General features: G+C 38.7%; 3 protein-coding genes and 1 long non-coding RNA gene across 7 annotated transcripts in view; 3 read left to right on the top strand and 1 right to left on the bottom strand.

Annotated features, from left to right (window-relative positions):
- On the top strand, positions 1-13,691 carry LOC100689992 (cathepsin L1). Of its 2 annotated transcripts, none has more exons than XM_019348883.2 (9): positions 1-159; positions 425-529; positions 749-891; positions 1,026-1,223; positions 1,314-1,505; positions 1,884-2,049; positions 2,160-2,265; positions 2,390-2,493; positions 13,479-13,691. In XM_019348883.2, the coding sequence occupies exons 2-8, from the start codon at positions 430-432 to the stop codon at positions 2,487-2,489; spliced, it is 1,005 nt and encodes a 334-aa protein (XP_019204428.1). In that variant the 5' UTR covers positions 1-159; positions 425-429; the 3' UTR covers positions 2,490-2,493; positions 13,479-13,691. The 2 variants fall into 2 exon arrangements, with proteins under 2 accessions (XP_019204428.1, XP_019204427.1); XM_019348882.2 differs by lacking the exon at positions 13,479-13,691 and adding an exon at positions 2,666-2,843.
- Positions 9,326-18,919, top strand: LOC100705883 (cathepsin L1). Of its 3 annotated transcripts, none has more exons than XM_019348881.1 (8): positions 9,326-9,471; positions 9,753-9,857; positions 10,057-10,199; positions 17,226-17,423; positions 17,517-17,708; positions 17,999-18,161; positions 18,266-18,371; positions 18,627-18,919. In XM_019348881.1, exons 1-8 carry the CDS (start codon positions 9,456-9,458, stop codon positions 18,724-18,726), a joined length of 1,023 nt encoding a protein of 340 aa, XP_019204426.1. In that variant the 5' UTR covers positions 9,326-9,455; the 3' UTR covers positions 18,727-18,919. The 3 variants fall into 3 exon arrangements, with proteins under 3 accessions (XP_019204426.1, XP_003453258.1, XP_003453257.1); XM_003453210.5 differs by lacking the exons at positions 17,226-17,423; positions 17,517-17,708; positions 17,999-18,161; positions 18,266-18,371; positions 18,627-18,919 and adding exons at positions 10,349-10,546; positions 10,641-10,832; positions 12,821-12,986; positions 13,101-13,206; positions 13,375-13,691; XM_003453209.5 differs by lacking the exons at positions 9,326-9,471; positions 9,753-9,857; positions 10,057-10,199 and adding exons at positions 16,182-16,318; positions 16,605-16,709; positions 16,960-17,102.
- LOC112843052 (uncharacterized) lies at positions 13,523-15,953 on the bottom strand. Its single transcript, XR_003215161.1, has 2 exons — positions 14,585-15,953; positions 13,523-14,545 (listed from the first exon to the last, which is right to left on the bottom strand). It is a non-coding gene; the product is annotated as an uncharacterized LOC112843052 (long non-coding RNA).
- LOC100705351 (cathepsin L1) overlaps positions 16,189-20,656 on the top strand; it is a 13,757-nt gene continuing 9,289 nt past the window's right edge. The window contains exon 1 of the mRNA XM_025900749.1: positions 16,189-16,318. The gene's annotated coding sequence lies outside the window, so the exon portion shown is untranslated. The remainder of the gene's footprint in view (positions 16,319-20,656) is intronic.

Raw genomic sequence — 20,656 nt, forward strand, 5'->3', positions numbered from 1 at the left:
TTGACTTTGTGTTTCATTTTTATGACCTGCTGACAGCCACCTGACTGGAATACTGTAGTCATAAATGTAGCTGGCTATATAAGAACTCCTCAGACAGCTCTACAACACCCACAGGCGCTTCTACCTCAGTCTTCAGCACATACATCGACATCGAGCCAGGTGAGTAGCTACAGTGCAGACAACTGCACACATAGACTACACTTTTTAGTGACAGAATGATGACAAGAAAAAGAAGAGATTCATTCATTTGAGAAAGAATAGAAGGGAGAGATGAAACAGAAACTTAAAGAAACCAGGACGTAGAGCGGATACTGTGGTAGTGTGAAAGTGACATCCAACATCATGATGTGACAGGCATCAGAAACAAGCTGTCTGGTTTTCTGCACACCACAAAGAATTTCTGTCTTTTTCTGCTTGTGTCCAGTCAAGATGAAGTTGCTGCTTGTTGTTGCTGCTGTTTTGGCTGTGGCCAGCTGTGCCAGCATCTCTCTGGAGGATTTGGAGTTTCATGCCTGGAAACTCAAGTTTGGTGAGATAGCAGACTCTTCCTCTCCTCTTTGCTTTAGCTTTTTGTCAGATCATGTTTTGTGCTCTTAAAGTCTTAAATTTGGCCTTGCTCACGCTCATATGCTTGTATAACATTATAAGACTAGAATAAACAAAAATCTCTCACTGGAAATTAGATTGTTAATGTTTAAAGATTCATCACTTGTTCCTTCACTCTCTTTTTGATAATTCTTTTTCACAGAACGATCCTACCACTCTCCATCAGAGGAGGCTCACCGGAGGCAGATCTGGCTCAACAACCGCAAATTTGTGCTTGTACACAACATCTTGGCAGACCAGGGTTTGAAGTCCTACCGCCTTGGGATGACCTACTTTGCTGACATGGTATGTTTGTATGTCTGTTTAGGTTTTTATGTGTAGGTCATCAGCATTTTCACTGCAATTAGCATAGAACGACACAGAGGATGGCATTTTGAATAAAAACCCCATAAGCCCAGAATTTTGTTTTTCTTCATCAGGAAAATGAAGAGTACAAACGAGTGATTTCCCAGGGCTGCCTTCACTCCTTCAATGCTTCTCTGCCTCGCCGTGGCTCTACCTTCTTCAGACTACCTGAAGGTACTGATCTGCCCGACGCTGTTGACTGGAGGGATAAGGGATACGTCACTGATGTCAAGGATCAGAAGCAGTGTGGCTCCTGCTGGGCCTTCAGTGCAGTGAGTACATATAACATAGTGTTCTCTATTATTGTAAAGTAGGAAACTTTGCTTGACTGTTGGTTTCAAACTGACTCATCCTTGTTGCAGACTGGCTCACTGGAGGGTCAGCACTTCAGGAAGACAGGAACGCTGGTGTCTCTGAGTGAGCAGCAGTTGGTGGACTGCTCGGGAGACTATGGCAACATGGGCTGCATGGGAGGGCTGATGGACTATGCCTTCCAGTACATCCAAGCAAATGGAGGGATTGACACTGAGGAGTCCTACCCTTATGAGGCCGAGGTAATAAAAGAGGACAGTGGTCAATAATTTGCTGCACAGCTTATCATAATAAATAAAAAAATTATAAATCATAATCGTAGAAAGTACATTTGAAAGTGTTCATCGTTTGACTATCATTATCTTGACAAATGACCGAGTTAGAGATGAAAAGACAATTATTCATATCAATAGACTTGCATGCAACTGGTGTAGTTTACTGCCACCTTGTGGAAAAAACACGTCTAGTGGCTCAGCAAATCTGTTCAAGGTCAATTTATTGACTAGTTTTAAATCTATCTTTAAAACTATAGCATTTGGTAAATGCTCTGATCTCTTATATCTTTGCTATATACTTTGAAAATGTGTGAGTGAATAATTTGAATATTTTCTCTCAACTAGAATGGAAAATGCCGTTACAATCCTGATAATATTGGAGCCACATCCACTGGCTATACTGAAGTGAGTCAAGGCGATGAAGACGCCCTGAAGGAGGCTGTGGCCACCATCGGACCCATTTCTGTGGGCATTGATGCTTCTCAGATGTCATTCCAATTCTACGAATCAGGTAAAACACTGTGTTGAAAGTGCCAAATAAAAATCTTATATAGAGAAAGAAATGTGAAGATTTATTTATTGATTTTTAAACCTCTCAGTCTAAACGATATGTATTTCTAGGAGTGTATAATGAGCCCGACTGCAGCAGCTTAGAGTTGGACCATGGTGTGCTGGCTGTGGGTTATGGTACTGAGGACGGAAATGACTACTGGCTGGTCAAGAACAGGTAAATAACTTGATTGATGCTCCTTCTTATAGTTACTGAGAGGTAATACATGCAGATTATTACATCTCTACATTCAGTTACATGTTTATCTGCTAAATGTTTATTCATTTGTTTCTTTCTGTAGCTGGGGTCTTGAATGGGGAGACAAGGGATACATTAAGATGAGCAGGAACAAATCCAACCAGTGTGGGATTGCTACTGCAGCAAGCTACCCTCTGGTCTGAAGAGGTCAGAAGAAAATTAAACTACTTTTCCTTTCTAGCTCTACTAAGATTTTTTTTTTTTAACAATTTCATTAACAATTCCTTTTAAACATATCAAACCTATGATCATGTGCACAGATTAATATAAAAATATTTGTGCATCCCACAGTTTATTGACTGATTTATTACATTTGCAGGTTTCGTCGGTGAGGTGGAGATCAGTGGGATGTAATCAACATTAATGTTATTTTTTAATTTTTTATTTTTGTCAGGGTGAAGAGCCACCCTTTGTCCTGGTTTATGTTTAATAGAAACTAATACAAAAATTGTAAATAAATGTAAAGAAATAAAATATTTCACAGTGATTTAATCATTTGTTTGTGTGTGTTACTCTTTGTTGGGAGTGTTTGGCTTTGTAATCATTCAGTGGTTTATCCAGACAGAGATATTCAACATCAGTGGGATTTTTTTGTCCCGCCACACAATTTTAAATCAAACAATTAACATGTGACTGAAGCGCAGTCTTTCAACTTTAGTTCAGCAGGTTTAACAAACATTTTACTTTAAATATAGTCATTTTTATACATAGTTCTTCATTAGAGCCTCAAAAGTAATTGGACAAGTTGTTTAGTATTGCAGCATCGACAGCGATCAAATCGAAGGCAAATGACGACGGAGGCAAAAATATCCTAAAGATTTTGGGAATTTTTTTCCATGTTAACACGCGGGAAAACCTTTCCTCACCGATGCCACTTTTGTTGTGGTACACTCTCAGCCAGGGGCGTGAAGACGCAGCATAGGTGCTCTTACAGTGAAAACAGTGCCCCCTTGTGGTGACAACTAAAATAGAGCCTCTCTGTTAAACAGCAGTAACCATAATGCACTTCAATATATTCTACAACATGAGTACACACGATGAATATCTTAACACAAGTCACTGACAAATACTTTTTGTTTTATGGCCAAGTGAGGCTTTTTTTTTTTTTTTTTTTTTAAAACATCTTTCATTGTAATTTCAAGATGGGACCTAAAGAGATGTTGGTGCGGATGATGGAAAAAACAAACAAAGTCAGACAGATTGTCTAATCTTTAGGCTACATTTATGACTCGGTTTATTCTTAAAAAGAATGAATGCCTGTAAATAAGGTCTATGTATAAATATAGCTAATACTCTCAGCCAGTTTGATGCAGCTAATTCCTAAACACTCTATTAAAATTTAATTAACAGGTGCTTAAGTTAATTAAAATCTTTGCCTAGCCACCGAATTAAAGCTGAAATATGGGTGATTTACATGTTATTGTGGTGGTGTACAGCAGCAAAACTATAGAAATTGTGTCTTTGTCCAACAGTTTATAGACTGAAATGTAGTTTATGAATTTCTATTAAAAAAAAACAAGCATGTGGTATACCAGTTAAAAAAAACATACAAACAAACAACTTATCTGGATGAGGTTATGTACCTGACAGAAAGAATACTTGATCAGGATCCCAAATTATGCATTTGTATTTTTTCTAAAGATTACAGAAAAGTAGCGTCTGTTTGCTTCACTCATTCAGAACTTGTGTGTTTAACAATAAATTATGATCTTCTCAAAATATGTAAAAGGGGCTTTTAATGTTGTACCAATTCTTGCTTAATTTTATTCATGATTCTTTGGACACATCTGAGAATATTAGCTGAGCAGCTGACATGAATTACTTTAAGTTGAGCTAAATAACTCGAAATGAACTAGAAGAGTCTGAAATGTGGAATGAGATACACCCTCACATACTGGCGTCTTCGTTGACATTTGGCTCGCAAACCGCAAACCTTCTTGCCCACCAGCTGTGGGCAAGAAGTTTCAGAAGTGGAAACTTCATTTTGTAGAGAAATGTCTCCTTTCTGGTTTCCTCTGTGTTTGAACTTTTTTTTAAAGTTACATTTCTTGCCTAATGTTTCCATTCGCAGTTTTACTGTTTTTATTTTAAGTTTTTTGTGGCTTTTGAAAGGTTGTCTCTGACTCATTCATCAAAAGCACAAAAAAAATAAAGATGTAAAAGTGAAAGATGATTTGACTGGCGAATGTAAACGTATAGGAACAAAGTAATGAAGTGTAAGCAAGCAAGAAAGAATTTTTAGGTAGTGTGTGAAGTCTGGTAGCCTTAATCTAGCATACAGCTCAGCTAACCAACTGATCACATGCCATCCAACATCAGCTCATGGACACCACAGCAGAAACAGTGTGGCTCCTGGTGGGCCTTCAGTGCACTCACACTGTTCTATAACATACTTTTTAGGTTAATTCAGATATATTTATATAGTTCCAAATAACCAAATCGGTAAACATCCTGTGGGCTTAGAGAGAAAACCCTAACAATCAGATCATCCCCTTTATACGGGCTGCATCCATGTTTAGAAGTAAAAAATGAAATTCTCCTCTCTGATTTCTCCTGTCTTTGACCTTGTTTTGACCTTTTTTTCTTTAAATAACATTTCTTGCTTTATCTTTTCAGAAACAGTTTTACTTTTTTGGGCATTCTGTAGTTGGTGTTTCTGTAAAAGAATCATTATCATCAGTATTGTTAGGGATGAAGATACACATGCATCACCAAACATAACAAACACACTCCTTTGTGCTGTTCTATTTTGCCATGTCCAGATATTTGACATCAAGGATAGTGAATACCACTCAACCTGTGGATAAATACAAAGAGCATCTAACTGATATCAGTGATCAAAATCAGTCTAAGGTAACAACGCAAGTAGCCATGTGTTTCCACACATCTGCAAATCCTCTTCTGTCTGCATGCCGACCTTGTCTCGTGTGTGCCCCCTCCTCTGTAAGAGACAGATCTCTCTGCCTAGCTTTGATTTTCTTAAAATAATCCTACTGATAGTTCAGGACATGTTGTTCAGACTTCCTGACCCAGAGTCTACCTCTGCTGCCCTCAGTTGAATGTATGGCTATTCAACCTATGCAGCGAGCTAAACATAAGAGGAGATGGTTCCAGGAACGACAGGACGCATCGCTTTGTCTTTGTGTCTTTAACTGAAGACAGTTTTTTCCTCTTTTAATTTGTAAGACTGTGAACATACAGTAAAATAATACGTAAGCATCAGTATCGACTTATTTTGTAACCAAAAACAGAAGTTAGTAACATAGCTTTTCTTATGCTTTACATTCACCATAAACATCTTTCCTTATAAGTTCAAATAACCTCTTAAGTAACAGGAAAGTAACAAATCTTACAGAAAATAAAGCTACACATTGATTACTTACAGATTATGGCTCAACAAACTCCCCAACGATGTAAACTGGGCTTAAAGTTGTGCAGCTTGTTTTCTCCTCCAGGCATTTTCTCACACTGTGAACTTTGCCTGCTGCTTACAACACATCACCAAAGGGGGCAGTGTAGTGCACACAAAATAACTAAAGAAGAAGCCACAAAACTCAAGGGGTAATACTGCCCACTAGTGGGAAACCTGAGAAATGCACCAGCCAAAGAAACCCAATAAAGCAACAACAGAGGGGCAGAATACTACCCATTATCACCTACCCACCTGTTCAAGATAGCCTACTCTATATAACTTCCGCATGCTCTTAAACTTTCTTTTATTATTGTGTTTATTTCCAGTTTTTATGCTTGTCTTATTTGCTCTGTACAGTGTCCCTGGGTGTTTTGAAAGGCGCTTTTAAATAAAATGTATTATTGTTCTTATTGTTGTTCTTCTTCTTATTATTATTGTTATTATTATTATTATTATCATGTGTATGTGTAAGCATGCTGCAAAAAAACCCCCTCTGTGCTCTATGTCATCCAGCAATATATCAATCCAGACAGTAACGCTTGAACGAAGCTCTTTACCCTCAAAATACGGAGCGCCAACTCGATTAGAACATTTGCATTGTGTGTAAAAAAAAAAAAAGAACTTCTGCAGACTCTAAGCTACTCGGCTGACCACCACAGAAGTGGTGCTCCCACTTCTTTATGCATTCCAAGGAAGAGAGAGGAAGTTACAAGACGATCATACCACACATCACGAGCCTCGCTATGAAACCTAACGGAACAATGGGTATGCTGTTTTGTGCCCTTGGCGTTATTAGCGCCTGTAAAGGGAGCTGTCTTCTCCAACTGCTGAGGCTGAAATAAGTTCATTTAGTTTTAGAAACTTTGAATGAACAGTCAATTACAATGTCACAACTAAGCATATGCATAAGCACTTAAATACTTTAAATGAGAATAATAGAAATTTTCTATTACACTCACTTTTCCCGTCACTCGTGAACAAGACCCCAAGATACTTAAACTCCTCCACTTGGAGCAGGAACTCGTCCCTGACCCAGAGTAGGCACTCCACCCTTTTCTGGCCAAGGACCATGGCCTCAGATTTGGAGGTGCTGATTCTCATTCCCACCTCTTCACACTCTGTGAACTGTTCCAGTGCGAGCTGGAGGCCATCACCTGTTGAAGCCAACAGATCCACATCATCTGCAAAAAGCAGAGATGAGATTCTGAGACCACCCAAGTGAAAGCCTTCCGCCACTTGGCTACGCCTAGAAATTCAGTCCATAAAAATTACTATCAGAATCGGTGACAAAGGGCAGCCCTCACAGACTCCATCACCCACAAGTCTGACTTATTGCTGGCTATGTTTACCAAGCTCCTGCAACGGTTGTACGAGGATCGAATGGCCTGTAGCAATGGGCAAGACACCCCATACTCCTGAAGCACCTCGCACAGGACACTCCGAGGGACATGGTCGAATGCCTTCTCCAAGTCCAAAAAGCACATGTAGACTGGTTGGGCTTCAAGTATCCTCGAGAGGATAAAGAGCTGGTCCGGTGTTCCATGACCAGGACGAAAACCGTATTGTTCCTCCTGTAGCCGAGGTTCGACTAACGGACTGGACTCTTTCTTAGTCTTGAGTTTATCTCAGATTCATTAATTAAATGAAGTTAAGGACAGAGAAAATAATGTACAAGTTAAATAAACCTTGATATAGAGCTAAAGTCTTATAAGCATTATAACAACTCAAGTTTGTTAATTTAGTGAACTTGAGATAGTTAGCAGTATCTCCCTCTTGACCTTGCTGGTCGAGTCCAGAGTGGTGTGACGCGTCTAGTATCTTCGTGCTAGTGCACTGCAAAATCTCCAGTGGTCATTTGGAAAATAAATAAAAATGCTAGTAATTTTTCAGTGTTAGAAAATCAACACTGCTAATGTTAGTCACTGTTAATCTTTAACACTGACTAAGTTACTGTTAAAATATAACACTGTCCTTGTTAATTTAACACTCAAAAGAGTGGACACATATAGACACTTTTCTAGTGTCACTTTAACACTGGAGATTTTGCAGTGTGGGTAGTGTATTTGCATTTGTCACCTTTCGCTTTCAGCCACACCATGACACTGCCACATCGCTGCCGAGCACTGATGATTGCAGTTCTGCAAAAAGGAGAACTGACTGAGGGAATGTTCTTTGGCCAGCATATAACCTTTTCCTATACAATCTAGGGTAGTCTACAGTGTGGTGCGATACATACATGTTAAAAAGGTTTAGCCACCTGCTACATGAAGGTGTGTAGACTTACTGAAACAGTTCAGATCTCACAGGAAAAATGACCCCTCACCAAACACCAGGGAGTGCTGAGCTCCAGCTCTCCACTTCTTCACTACAGACCTTTGGACCAGCTCAAGGAGTGCTTGGTTTTGGAGTGTGGTTACTCATTAAATTGACATTTCAACAGCATGTTGCTGACTAATATCAATGTTCCTCCACCAGATCACCCTACCTCAACTCTAGTGAACATTTATGGGAGTTGGAAAAAGCCAAGAATTCTGACAATTCATTTCAAGAGCTCAATACTACCAACACCTGGATAACTGAGAATCTACACAGACACTTAAAGTATAGTTACACATTTATCTGCTTCAGTTTTTTTTAGATTTTTCTCTATGAGCTCCAGTCAACCACCTGGCCTTATCTGGTACATAGAGAAAAATCCCCAATCACAATCTTTGACTCTACAGGTCTTTGTAACAACTGATTATTGTTATTTCCCTAAATAGCAAAGTTGGAGATGCAAATAAACTCATTCAGCTGTGTGCCAACAGTTGCCTGGATGCCTATCTGTTATCAGGAAGAAATCTTCAACAGAACTAGGCTCGGTCAGTGATGTCAGACTGCCTCTACTGGTATGGGGTGATGAGGAAAAAATCAGTCATGCACCTCAGGAAGAAACAAAATAAATCTGATGTCAAAGTTAGATTGTGGTTTGTTAAGTAAACAACTTTATTATTAAGATTGCAGATTAATTGCGTTCCATGTTGTAGATTCTGTTTCCATACCCTTGTGTTTAACTATAAATTTGTGAGAGGGGATTTGCTTGCATTGTTTTGCTTTATCTTATTCATTGATTTTCAGACACTTGAAGATGGCTGAGAATGTTGCTCAATGACAAGCTAACACATTTCATCCTGGACTACTTTTCAGCTGCCTTAAATACTTCAAAATCATTTTTGTTGTTAAAAAAGTCTGAAATGTGGACTCAGATATTGGCTGCTTATATGACTTTTTAGCAAGTGAGTGAAAATATTGTTTGGACCAGCAGGACAGAGAAACACAGCACAATTTAGGTCTGGGACTGTTTTTTCCATGATTCCAAACACAGCTAAGAGATTTGCAAAAAACTACTGAAGACCAAAGAAGACTAAATGCTGACTTTCATGAAGGTTACTCAACCAGTGAACCTCCAGTGAACAACTGTGGGGGTGGATAAAAAAGTCACACTTCCTCTTTGGAACACTGCCAAACAAATTGTGTTGACTCTTAATGCTAAGCTCCACCTTTTTATGTTTCAGTGTATGACATTCTTTTGCTTTGTTTGCACACTTCTGTCCTGACTTGACTGGAATACAGCAGTTATAACTGTAGTCGGCTATAGAGGAACTCCTCTCTGACACAGACGTACATTAGTCACAGGTGGTTAGTCTTCGTGACACACATGGACACTGAGACAGGTAAGCAGCTACAGCACAGATAAATAGACACATAGATGAGTGTAAATACACTTTTCAGTAACATGCTGATGGAAAAAAAACCTGAGAATCTTTCATTTGAGGAAAAAATGGAAGGTGAAATAAAAACTCAAAGAAAATGGGCAGAGTAGATACTGTGATTCTATGAAAGTGACAGAAGATATTATGACAGAAAACATTTGAAAAATGAAAAACATCAGGAACAAGCTGTCTGTTTTTTTGTAAGTCACAAAGGATCTGTGTCTTTTTCTGCTTGTGTTCAGTCAAGATGAAGTTGCTGCTTGTTGTTGCTGCTGTTCTGGCTGTATCCAGCTGTGCCAGCATCTCTCTGGAAGATCTGGAGTTTCATGCCTGGAAACTCAAGTTTGGTGAGACAGCAGACTCTGTTAGTCTTTTTATTGCTGTTGATCCTTGGAAAGACTTGGAAAGAAATGTGACCTCACCCTAATATGTTTAATTGTGTTAAATTGTGTAAAAAGGGACATTTCTTAGCAGATTATTTCTTACATTCATTATCAATGTATTTTGTTTTGTTCTGTTTTCACTATTTCCTTTTCCAATTGGTAGAAAAGTCATATGACTCTGAGTCAGATGAGGCTCAAAGGAAGCAGATCTGGCTCAACAACCGCAAACATGTGCTAGTGCACAACATCTTGGCAGACCAGGGTTTGAAGTCCTACCGCCTTGGGATGACCCAATTTGCTGATATGGTATGTGCAAAAAAAGACGTGTCATGTCATTCAGATTTTTCTCATCACCATTTACACTTTCACAAATACATTTTATTTTGAATATAAGCATGTAAGAATGCATAGGAACCTTTAAATAAAAACCCCATGAACTCTGTTCCTCTTCTCAGGAAAATGAAGAGTACAAACGGCTGGTTTCCCAGGGCTGCCTTCACTCTTTCAATTCTTCTCTGCCTCGCCGTGGCTCTACCTTCTTCCGACTACCTAAAGGTACTGTTCTACCCGACACTGTTGACTGGAGAGATAAGGGATATGTCACCAATGTCCAGAATCAAATGGACTGTGGCTCCTGCTGGGCCTTCAGTGCAGTAAGTAGAAATAACTTTCTGTTCTTTATCTTTGTAGCATGGGAAACTTTGCTCAACTGTTGTCTGGTTTCACATTCACTAATTTTTATTTCAGACTGGCTCCCTGGAGGGTCAGCATTTCAGGAAAACAGGAAAGCTGGTGTCTCTGAGTAAGCAGCAGTTGGTAGACTGCTCTGGAGAGTTTGGCAATGAAGGTTGTAATGGAGGCCTGATGGATTCTGCTTTCCAGTACATCCAAGCAAATGGAGGGATTGACACTGAGGAGTCCTACCCTTATGAGGCCGAGGTAAATAGACTGCAATATGTCAAAAACATGTCACACTTGATTCCTTTTAAATCATGATCTTTGAATTTATACAAGCCTCAGCACTTTGCTACCTTACTATCATCATCTTGATAGCTTTAGTGAAAATTACTGATGATATTCTAATACATTCAGATAAATGTCCTGCTCAACAGCTTTTGATACTGTTGAACATGGTACCCTTATTAGCAGGCTCCACAAATGCGTTGTCATCTCTGGTACTGCTCTCAAATGGTTTTCATCATACTTATCAAACAGATACTTCTGAATTCATATAAATCAATGCATGTCCTCATCTGCACCTGCCCCAGGGCTTCTTTATATATGTTAACCCTGGGCCAGCTAAACAATGGTTTTAAAGGAATCTTCAATCACTGCTATGCAGATGATACATATTTTTCTGTCAAGCCTAGCAACCTCAGTAGCCCCTCCTCCCAAAATGGATTTTTCTGTGCCATAACTAATTAAGGACATTCTAATATCCTAATATCTCAGTCCTGGGACAACTGAGGTTCTAGTCCTCAGCCCACTAAGGACGTTAGTCAGTACATGAGCCCCCTTGCCAAACATTTCAAATCATCTGCTAAAACCCTCAGTGTCACTTTTGATCATCACTTGAATTTCGAAACTCATATCTCAAAGGTTACCCAGTTTTGTTTCCTTCATCTGAAAAATATTGTGAAACTCCAACCTTTACTGCCAGTCAATCATTTTGAACGTTTAGTACGCACTTTAATTTACAACTTTAACACTTGATTATTGCAATTCACTTTTCACATGCATTTCTCAGTCCTCCATAACTAGTCTCCAATTAGTTTAGAACACAGCTGCAAGGCTGCCAACTAAAACTAGCTGTCAGTAACATATTACACCTATCCTTGCATCCTTTCACTGGCTTCAAGTAAAATTCAGAATCCACTTTAAAATTCTGTTATTAACATAAAAGGCTCTCCGTGGACAGGCTCCTGTGTATTTAGCGGAGCTTCTAGCACCTTATCAATGCATCCAGCCTCTCAGATCGTCTAACCAGGGCCTTCTAATTCTCCTTCACTCTGATTTTAAAACAAGAGGTGATTGTGCTTTTGAGGTTTTACTGCCCAAATTCTGGACCAGCCTTCCTCAATCAATTAGGTTAGTTGTTTGTTTGAAGTGAATTCTGAAAACTCATTTCTATTGGTTAGTGTTTCCTTAATCCATTCCCCTTCAATTTTGGCAATAGTTTGAAACGATACAAGTATGTATATGTGTATGTGGGAATGAAGGTCTGTTGGTATGACTGACCATGTGACTGTTTATTTTAACACATACACTTGTCTTCAGCGTGCACCTTTTATTTGAACAATGAAGTCCTTTGTAACAGAATCCCAGATGGGATTAGAACAGGACACCCCTTGGAATCTAGACAATGGTGGTGGCGATGAAGATGGAGGCTTGAATGAAGCCAGTGATGAGTGAGAGGTGGTCATGTGGAGAAGGTGTGGTGCATGACGGCATCTGCAAAGTAAAATGACAGATGCCAGTGAGATTTACAGTATGCGGAGTGAAGAATGCTGGCAGAAATATGATTGGACCAGACCAGTCATGTCACAATAAGCTTGACAGCAGAAGTGACAGTGGAAGTGATGCAAAGCTTAGATTAGATGCCAACACCTGGGAAGCAGACAGATGTGTGACTACAGATCTTCCTTATAGAACATACACATAAGCTTCATTATTATTATTGATAAATATATGAATCAGGGGTGCAAATCGGCTCGTTTAGACAGTGTTATTAAGCATGAAAGTGTTTGAAGTAGTTTACAGTACTTCCAAAACATACTGTGGGTTCAAGTCGCATAAACCCGACAGTATTGGCTGCTTTACTGACTTCTTTATAAATCCATTTTCAACATCACAGTATTTTTTATATACTGTGTTTGCTAATATGTTGCAATCAACGCAAGAAATTTTAACATCTTTCTCCGTATTAGGATGGAAAATGCCGTTACAATCCCAAATCTACTGGTGCTACATGCACCGGCTATGTTGATGTGCAACCAGCTAATGAAGAAACCCTGAAGGAAGCTGTGGCTACCATCGGACCAATATCTGTGGCCATTGATGCTTTTCATCCATCTTTTCAGTTCTATGAATCAGGTGCAGTCATTGAAACACAATTGAAAGTACCAAGTAAATGATCTTCACATTAAAAAATAAATGGGAATAGTTTTGTTCTTTACACCTATCAGTCTAATTGGCATGTGTTTGCAGGTGTTTATGATGAGCCCGACTGCAGCAGCACAATGTTGGACCATGCTGTGCTGGCTGTGGGTTATGGTACTGAAAATGGGCTTGACTATTGGCTCGTCAAGAACAGGTAAATACCTACTTATATTTAAATTCATATTTGATACACAGATATATAAAGACATCTTTTTTATGGCTTAACAATCGGATCATCATGTCTCTACATGTTATTGAACTATTAGTGTGAACACAGCCCATTTTTAGCTGTTAAATGTTGTTAATTTCTTTCTTCCTGTAGTGCTGGTGTTGGATGGGGGGAGAAAGGATACATTAAGATGAGCAGGAACAAATCCAACCAGTGTGGGATTGCTACTGCAGCAAGCTACCCTCTGGTCTGAAGAGGTCGGAAGAAACTCATCCTCATTTTTACTTTATTTTTTTTTTTGACCAAGTTACGTAACTAAATGTCATTTTGTTTATGGTGTCAACAGGCTCTCTTTTTGTTCCATTAGTGTTTAATGAAATAACATCATAAAGACTGCAAATACATGAAACATAAATAAATAAATAAACAAATTGTTTCACATTGATATTTAATAAAAGTAATTGTGTTTATTTCACTGTGTTGGTAGTGTATGGCTTAATAACCAAGAAGTGTTTTTTAGCATTAAAACTTTGGTCTGTTGATCAGTCCACTATGCTCAGCACCTGTGGGATTTCTATTTTTTGCATACTTCTGTGTTCCCCAAAGAAAAAAGTTGACTGGTGATCCATCCCTGGCTTTTCCTGTACAGCCCCCATGAGAAATATAATGCATTTGTTTTATCAGAAAATTTGCCCTGTAATGAAGCAGTAGCTTGCAAAAAGGCTGAGTAATGCACCTTCATCCATTCCTTTTTGTAACAAAAGTTAGCACAAGTCAGAGATCAATCCTGATAGGATTTGCAATCATGGTTTGATATACTGTTGTGAGAGGAATGACGGACCCGACCACATATTTGCACTTTCCAGCACGCTTCTTTATTCAGTTGTCGTCTCTTCAACTCACGTCTGCAGCTTTTCAGCTGCGTCCTACACACAACAACAGCCTCAGGTCCCGACATGTTTAATATAGGGGAGGCGTGATGAGCTGATCGAGCTCAGGTATGTCAGCCTCCCCCGCAGCCACATAATGGACCATGCCCTGCCACAACTGGCAGAAGTACGGATACTTCTGTTATAAAATACTGGTAAAAGCTGAAGTACTAATTCAACTTCTTTACTCAGTTAAAAATTTTAAAGTACAGATTCTGAAATTTACTCAAAATAAGAAAGCAAAAAGTATATCTTTTGAGGATTTTATTTATGTAATAAAAGAGAATTGTGCTGCTGCAGTTGCATATTTTGATTCTAATGAATGTACTCATGTTATATCAATTATGTAGGATACAAACACATAAAAAGAGGGAGAATTAAAAACAAAAACAGCTCTATCTGTTGCCTACACTACAGAGGCTAATTTTGCAAACATAAACAAGAAAATGAGTACAGTTGGGCGTTAATGTGAGGTTGTAGTGAGATGGAAAGTAATCAGAATTGAGGAGATCCACTGCCAGGAGGCAAAAATCCAGACACTGAGAATAGCTAGAAGTACCTGGAAATCCCACAGTGAACGGAAACCACAACAAAGTTGCTATTATTAGTCAGTCAACTGAATGGATAGGACAAGATCTGGGCAATCAAAACCTATGCCCTGCCAGTTGTGAGATACCCTCTACAGTAATCACCTGGCCAAAGGAGGAGATAGAAGCCACAGATGTGAGGACAAGGAAGCTCCTAAGCAGAAGGAAGGTGGCTGAGGATTGGTGAGTGTCAGATACACTGTCCAGGATGAAACAACAAAGATCCATGAGATGTACACTGACTGTGTGCTTAGTAAACACCTCAGGCATCAGAAACCTGAGAAAGAAGAAGACTAAGAACATATTCGCTACACAGATGAAGCAAACTCTATGTCAGAGTAATGTCCCATACACGTAATTTGTTGGACAGAGGCACAATTCATCTGGTTTTGTCCATCCATATCATTTTAAATCAAACACTCAAAATGTGACTGAAGTGCAGACTTTCACCTTTAATTCATTGAGTTTAAGAAACATTTGACTTTAATTATAGAACTTTTTATACATAGTTCTTAATTAGAGCCTCATACATTTTGGACAAGTTATTGACAAACAGTTTAGTTGCCAGGTGACGTAGGTCATTTGACATGTGCAGAAAAATCCCAGATCACAATCTTTGACTCTACAGGTCTTCATAACAAATAACTATTGTTATTTTGCTAAATAGCAGTTGATTTGCAAATCAAATCATTCAGCTAGTGTTGCTGTATACCAACAGTTGCCTAACAGGAAGAAATCTTCAGCAGAAGTAACCTCTGGGAGTGATGTCAGACTGCCTCGACTGGTTTGTGGTGATGGGAAATAATCACGAGTCATACACATGAGGAAGGAATTTCTGCTCAAAAAACCAAATCTAAGGTCAAAGTCAGGTTGCGACTTGTTAATTAAACAACTTGATTTACAACTATGCTTCATGTAGTAGATTCAATATATGTCCCCTTGATTGTTTGAATTGCTTTATTTTATTTGTAGTTTTTCAGACACATCAATTAAAAATATTTCTCAAAGACAAGCTGGATTTTTATACATGTTATATATAAGAACTCAGTGTCTTTATATATACCATACGACATAATACAGTTGGCTTAAACATTTCAAAATAAACATTTTATGTTGTTCCAAAAGTGTGGACACATACTGACTGCTTCTGTGGCTAACAGCATGGTTTTTGTAAGTAGACCTGCGGGAGAGAGAAACACAGTACAACATATTTAAGTTTGGGAGTGTTTTTTCAGTAATCCCAAACACACCTCAGAAATTTGCAAAAGCTACTTGAGAGAAAAAAACCCAAAGAATTCTGACTGTCATGAAGGTTCGTCCACATGACTAACTTCCAGTTAACACTGTGGGGAGGGGAAAGCCAAACACTCTGTGACTTCCTCTTTGGAAAATTATTTTCACTCTCATTGTTTAGCTCCACCCTTTTGTACTTCAGTGCTTGACACTTTTTCTTTCCGTGCTGTCCTGACCTGACTGGAGTACTGCAGTCATATTATAGTCGGCTAAATAAACAAGCTCCCTCTGGCACAGTCATATATCAGCCACAGGTGGTTATCAGTCAGACGGAGTCAGGCGGTACAGGTAAGTAGCTACAGTAGAGTTAACTAGACATGTAGACAATTATGAATACACTTTTCAGCAATGTGTTAATGAAAAAAAGCAGAGAATCATTAATTTTGGAAAGAACTGGTGGGAGATGTGAAACAAATAGTTGAAGAAAAAAAGTGAATAGTGTGACGCTATGAAAGTGACATCCAACATTACGACACAATGCGTTTTAAGCTGTCATTAAAAAAAAAAATCGAAACTGCCTGTGTGGTTTCCTGTAAGTCACAAAGGATTTCTGTCTTCTTCTGCTTGTGTTCAGTCAAGATGAAGTTGCTGCTTGTTGTTGCTGCTGTTCTGGCTGTATCCAGCTGTGCCAGTATCTCTCTGGAAGATCTGGAGTTTCATGCCTGGAAACTCAAGTTTGGTGAGACAGCAGATTCTTTTAGTCTTTTTATTGCTGTTGATCCCTTTCTATGCTTTTTAAATACTGTACAAGCCTCTCCTCTTTGATATAAACCTTTTGTTTTTTAATTGTGTTCTGCTGAAATTAAGATACAATACAAGGCTCAAACTTGGAAAACTGTGGAAACAAAGGGAAATATGCATTTTCCCTAAAATTCATTAATAGATTTTCCTTCATTCTGTTTCTCATAATTTCCTTTTCTAATATGCAGAAAAGTCATATGACTCTGACTCAGAGGAGGCTCACCGAAAACAAATCTGGCTCAACAACCGCAAACTTGTTCTAGTGCACAACATTTTGGCAGACCAGGGTTTGAAGTCCTACCGCCTTGGGATGACCCAATTTGCTGACATGGTATATGCAGAAAAAGACGTGTCATCGATATTTTTAGTTGTAATTGTAAGGTTAAAAAAAAAAACAGGAACAAAAAACAAACTTTTGAACTAAAAACTGATAAATTTGGTCCCTCTTGACCAGGAAAATGAAGAGTACAAACGACTGGTTTCCCGGGGCTGCCTTGGCTCGTTCAATACTTCTCTGCATCACCGCGGCTCTACCTTCCTTCGGCTACCTGAAGGTACTGATCTACCTGACACTGTTGACTGGAGGGATAAGGGATACGTCACTGATGTCCAGAATCAGATGCAGTGTGGCTCCTGCTGGGCCTTCAGTGCAGTGAGTACATAAGCCCCTGTGTTCTTTAATCCTGTAAAATCGGAAGTTTGTTCAACTATTGTCTGGGTTCAAATAGACTCATCCTTATTGCAGATTGGTGCACTGGAGGGTCAGAACTTCAGGAAGACAGGAAAGCTGGTGTCTCTGAGTAAGCAGCAGTTGGTGGACTGCTCTCAGAGCTTTGGCAACCATGGCTGCAATGGAGGCTGGATGGACTGGGCCTTCAAGTACATCCAAGCAACTGGAGGAATTGACACTGAGGCATCCTACCCTTATGAGGCCGAGGTAAGAATTATGAAAAAATAATTACCATTACCTGACAATCATAATACTAATATAAGAACTAGAAGTGTAAATCAGCTCATTCAGACAGTGTTATTAATCATGAAAGTGTATGAAGTTGTGTACTTCCAAAACACATATTAGCTCCAAGCCACATGAAGCCCACAGCATTAGCTACTTTACTGACTTCTTTCAAAACACATTTTTAAGATCACGGTGTTTTCTAAATGCTCTTTTTGTGAATATAATTATGACTAACACAATAAATTATAGCATCTTTTTTTCTGTATTAGGAAGGAAATTGCCATTACAACCCTGAAACTGTTGGTGCCACGTGTACCGGCTATGTTGATGTAAGTCCGAATGAAGATGCTCTGAAGGAGGCTGTGGCCACCATCGGACCGATATCTATTGCCATGGATGCTTCTCACGAGTCGTTTCAGTTCTACCAATCAGGTGCAGACACTGAAAAAAAATACTTGGAAACTGTCATGAAACCTTTAAATTGAAAACGATCAAATGTGAAGTGCTTCATTTGTCTAACTGACATATATTTCTAGGAGTGTATGATGAGCCTTCATGTATAACCTCACGGTTCAGCCATGCTATGCTGGCTGTGGGTTATGGTACAGAAAATGGACATGACTACTGGCTTGTCAAGAACAGGTAAATACCCACATGTAATGCTCATATTTGAATTAACAGTGAGTGCTGATACACACACACACACACACGCGTGCGCGTGCACACACACACACACACACACACACACACACACACACACACACACACACACACACGCGCACACACACGCACGCACGCACACATGTAAATACATATTATTTATGCAGGTTATTATGTCTAGTGTGGACGCTATTCATTTTTTGCTGCTAAATTTTGCTCAATTGTTCTTTCCTGTAGCTTCGGCCTTGGTTGGGGAGAGAAAGGATACATAAAGATGAGCAGGAACAAATCCAACCAGTGTGGGATTGCTTCTAAAGCAAGCTACCCTCTAGTCTGAAGAGGTGGGAAGAAACCTATCCTCATTTTTTTCTTCTGATTTGACAGAAATTTATTTCAGTGTTTTTAACTGGGTTATGTAACTAAAAATCATTTTATTTGTGGTGTTAAGAAGCTCTCTTTTCCTGCAACTGTGCTAATAAATTTATAAATACTGTAAATACATGCAAAAATAAATCAACTTTGAAACTGTGCTCTGTTGATCAATCCATCATCCAGGCAAAGATTTTCTGCACCTGTGGGTAAATTTCTAGCTTTCTGGAGACATTTTGGACACTTTCAGACTATAGACTGTCAACACAGATTGATAGATTGTATTTATTTATTTTTTTACATTTTTTTAAAATAATTACCAAATCAGAAAACGGGTTCCAGAAAAACAAAAGGTTGTAGGACCCAAACCTAGGCGATGGAATAAATAATTTAAAGCAACAGTTTTATTACTGGGAAAACTTTACATAAAATAAACTCACAAAAAACCAAACCAAAACCTCAAACATAAAAACTAGGACTAAATAGGATTCAAGAAACTAAAAACTAAGAAACATGAACCAGGACAACCAGGAACTATGCATTAGAAATAAGACAGGAACACGAAGGGAGAAAACTCAGCACAGTGAGGGCACAACGTGACCAGAAACAGAGAGAAACACAGGGCATAAAACGCAAGCAGCACAATGAGAGGAAGGGGAACAGGTGGACACACAGCTGGGACAAATCAGACCTAATGAGACTAAGGAGAAGCAAAGCTAGACACACTGCACACAGGACAGGGACTATCAAATAAAACAGGAAGCACACGACAGGCACAGCAGCACGGACTACACAGTGAACAGAGGGAACACAGAGCACAGGGACAAGAGTAACAAACTGCAAACCTACACTAAACATGAAGAGCACAGGAACCAAAACCTAAGAGCTAGCGATCACAAGACAAAAAGGAACTAGAAAGCGAGAAGTAAAGAACAGAAACCAACACACTAGCAGTCATCAACCATGATGACATCGAAGCTCAAAAACACTAGGTCACGGACCCAGGACCCTGACAAATTTAAAAGTTGATTCAATTTAATTTAGTTTTATTTTCTGTAATCCATTCCTACAGAAAGAATAAATCAGGAGGTGACATCTCAGATTTGGGGAAGGAATGAAATGTTTATTTTACTTGATCAGTTTATCATTGATATTCTAAAACACTTTAAAAATATTTCTCCAGATTCCAGATCTTTTGATTATGAGTCTTTACAATTTTCTGCAATTTTCCACAAATTGTACATTTTTGCACATTGATCAACCTTTGTCTATTGTTACTTCTGAGAAACTCTGTCTTTCTAAAATGCTCTTTTTAGAATAGAATAGAATTAGAATTCAACTTTATTGTCATTGCACATGCACAGGTACAGGGCAACGAAATGCAGTTTGCATCCATCCAGAAGTGCTTTAGCCGTGATATAGATATATTACAATATATATTAGCAATAATATAGATATGTAAGTATATTACAGAAATGGGTCTATTATGGTATGTTATAATGTACATGGTATGAAGTATGTTATGAATATTCTATAACTATAAGTATGTACAGGCTGTAGTGAGTACAAGCTATGTACAGGCTATGAACAGGATATAAATATGAAATAAAAAAAACTATACAGAAATATGAGCTATACAGCTATACAGAAATGTGAACTATGCAAGTTATAAACAGTTGTAGGATTAAAAATTATTGTATGTACAGAATGATTATTTACACAGAACTATACAGTAGTGCAGTTAAGATAAGTGAGATATGTGGATAATTTCTACAGAGGCTATATAAAGTGCTAGTGGTTGTGAGTGGTGGTTCAGTCCATGTTATTATTGTGTGTTTGAGGGTACGGTTGTCCATTGTGTGTGTGTGTGTAGGTGGTTGTGGGTGTGTGTATGTTCA

The sequence above is a fragment of the Oreochromis niloticus genome, linkage group LG19 (assembly GCF_001858045.2).
Source record: "Oreochromis niloticus isolate F11D_XX linkage group LG19, O_niloticus_UMD_NMBU, whole genome shotgun sequence".
Classification (NCBI taxonomy): domain Eukaryota; kingdom Metazoa; phylum Chordata; class Actinopteri; order Cichliformes; family Cichlidae; genus Oreochromis; species Oreochromis niloticus.

Excerpts from the sequence above, each read along its gene's own strand:
- LOC100705883 (XM_003453210.5), top strand. Across the intron at positions 9,858-10,056 it reads TGCCTGGAAACTCAAGTTTG|AAAAGTCATATGACTCTGAG; the intron begins GTGAGACAGCAG and ends TCCAATTGGTAG. Across the intron at positions 12,987-13,100 it reads TTTTCAGTTCTATGAATCAG|GTGTTTATGATGAGCCCGAC; the intron begins GTGCAGTCATTG and ends ATGTGTTTGCAG.
- LOC100689992 (XM_019348883.2), top strand. The coding sequence starts at position 430 with ATGAAGTTGCTGCTTGTTGTTGCTGCTGTTTTGGCTGTGGCCAGCTGT. Across the intron at positions 892-1,025 it reads TGACCTACTTTGCTGACATG|GAAAATGAAGAGTACAAACG; the intron begins GTATGTTTGTAT and ends TTTCTTCATCAG. Across the intron at positions 1,506-1,883 it reads CCTACCCTTATGAGGCCGAG|AATGGAAAATGCCGTTACAA; the intron begins GTAATAAAAGAG and ends TCTCTCAACTAG.